Source organism: Gossypium raimondii, chromosome 5, assembly GCF_025698545.1.
Source record: "Gossypium raimondii isolate GPD5lz chromosome 5, ASM2569854v1, whole genome shotgun sequence".
Lineage (NCBI taxonomy): Eukaryota > Viridiplantae > Streptophyta > Magnoliopsida > Malvales > Malvaceae > Gossypium > Gossypium raimondii.
The window spans coordinates 2,774,727-2,775,948 of record NC_068569.1 but is presented as its reverse complement, the minus strand read 5'-3'; the positions used below and the strand labels follow the sequence as shown (position 1 = coordinate 2,775,948).

General features: G+C 40.6%; 1 protein-coding gene across 1 annotated transcript; it reads left to right on the top strand.

Annotated features, from left to right (window-relative positions):
• On the top strand, positions 1-895 carry LOC105771044 (hypothetical protein). Its single transcript, XM_012592445.2, has one exon. The coding sequence runs from the start codon at positions 127-129 to the stop codon at positions 721-723; it is 597 nt and encodes a 198-aa protein (XP_012447899.1). The 5' UTR covers positions 1-126; the 3' UTR covers positions 724-895.
• The last annotated feature ends 327 nt before the right edge of the window (positions 896-1,222 follow it).

The window sequence follows — 1,222 nt, the reverse complement described above, 5'->3', positions numbered from 1 at the left end:
CTTGGACCATCCAACGGCTCATATTTCTCTACCCTATACCTAACCCTTACCATTTATAGGTCCCCCAGATTGCTGTTCTTGCAAACCGCATGAACAAACTGAAACACAACTAGAAAATCTTCAGACATGAACCAGTTGTTGGATTCTCATCTCGAAGCTTTAGCTTTTAACTATGTAAGCTTTGGGATTTTCACTATTGTTAATAATCTATGGACGTGGGTCGCTGTTATCACGGCTGCGGTTAGTTTTTGGAGGATTAGAGCCGCCGGCGCCGCTACCTCATCATGTTCCGTTAAAGGTCGTGAACAAAGACCTTCGACATCCATCGATGCTCGACGACCAATTCCAGAAGTTGAAGAAAAGCACCCGACGGCTTCAACTTCGGTTTCAGCTCCAGCCTCCGTTACGGAAACGCGTGTTTCGCCGTTAGTTTTCAATGATGGGGTGACGAAAGGAGGGAAGTCAACGTTGACTGTTTATTACGAGGATGATATCGGAGGGGAGAGTGACGGTGAGATGACGGGGAAGGAATGGTGTGACGGTGGTGGGTATTGCAAGGAAGGGGAGTGGTGGGAGAGTTGGGAAAGAGTGTTGAGGTTGAGGAAAGGGGAGATGGGGTGGTACCGTTATCAGGATTCGTCGGCGATAAACGGCAATGTTGTTAGGTTATGGGATGAATCGTGTAGGAGAGGAAGGTACAGCTCAAGCTGTTCTGTATGGTAGTTGATGTTTTTTAATTTAGAATTAAGTTTTAGTTTGGTAATAATGGTTTTTTTCTTCAAGTATGACTCTTGCTTTTATGGCTGTGCAAATGTAAATATATGTTTTGGTGGGATCAAATTAAAAATTAATTAAATTTCTTCGAGTAGCAATAAACAAAACCTGATTAGCTGGAGATGGTGTACCGGGATGTGAACAAAAACAAGATGTTTCGTGCATGCAATTAAAATATGTATAGTACTGTTATACTAATTACATATAAAGACACTTAAATATAATGACATATCTGCCGGTTTATTAGCATATCGCAGAACGAAAAATACTGCCTGCTGTACGCCTCATATCCTTTTTGGCTAGACAACAAAACTAATGGACCATGATCCCAACATGTTGTAATAATGTACTAACAGTATTCTAATCTTGTATGAAATTAACGCAGAAATTCGGGGTTTTGCTTTTTTGAGTGAATATTTTATCTTGAAATAATCAATAAACTATTATC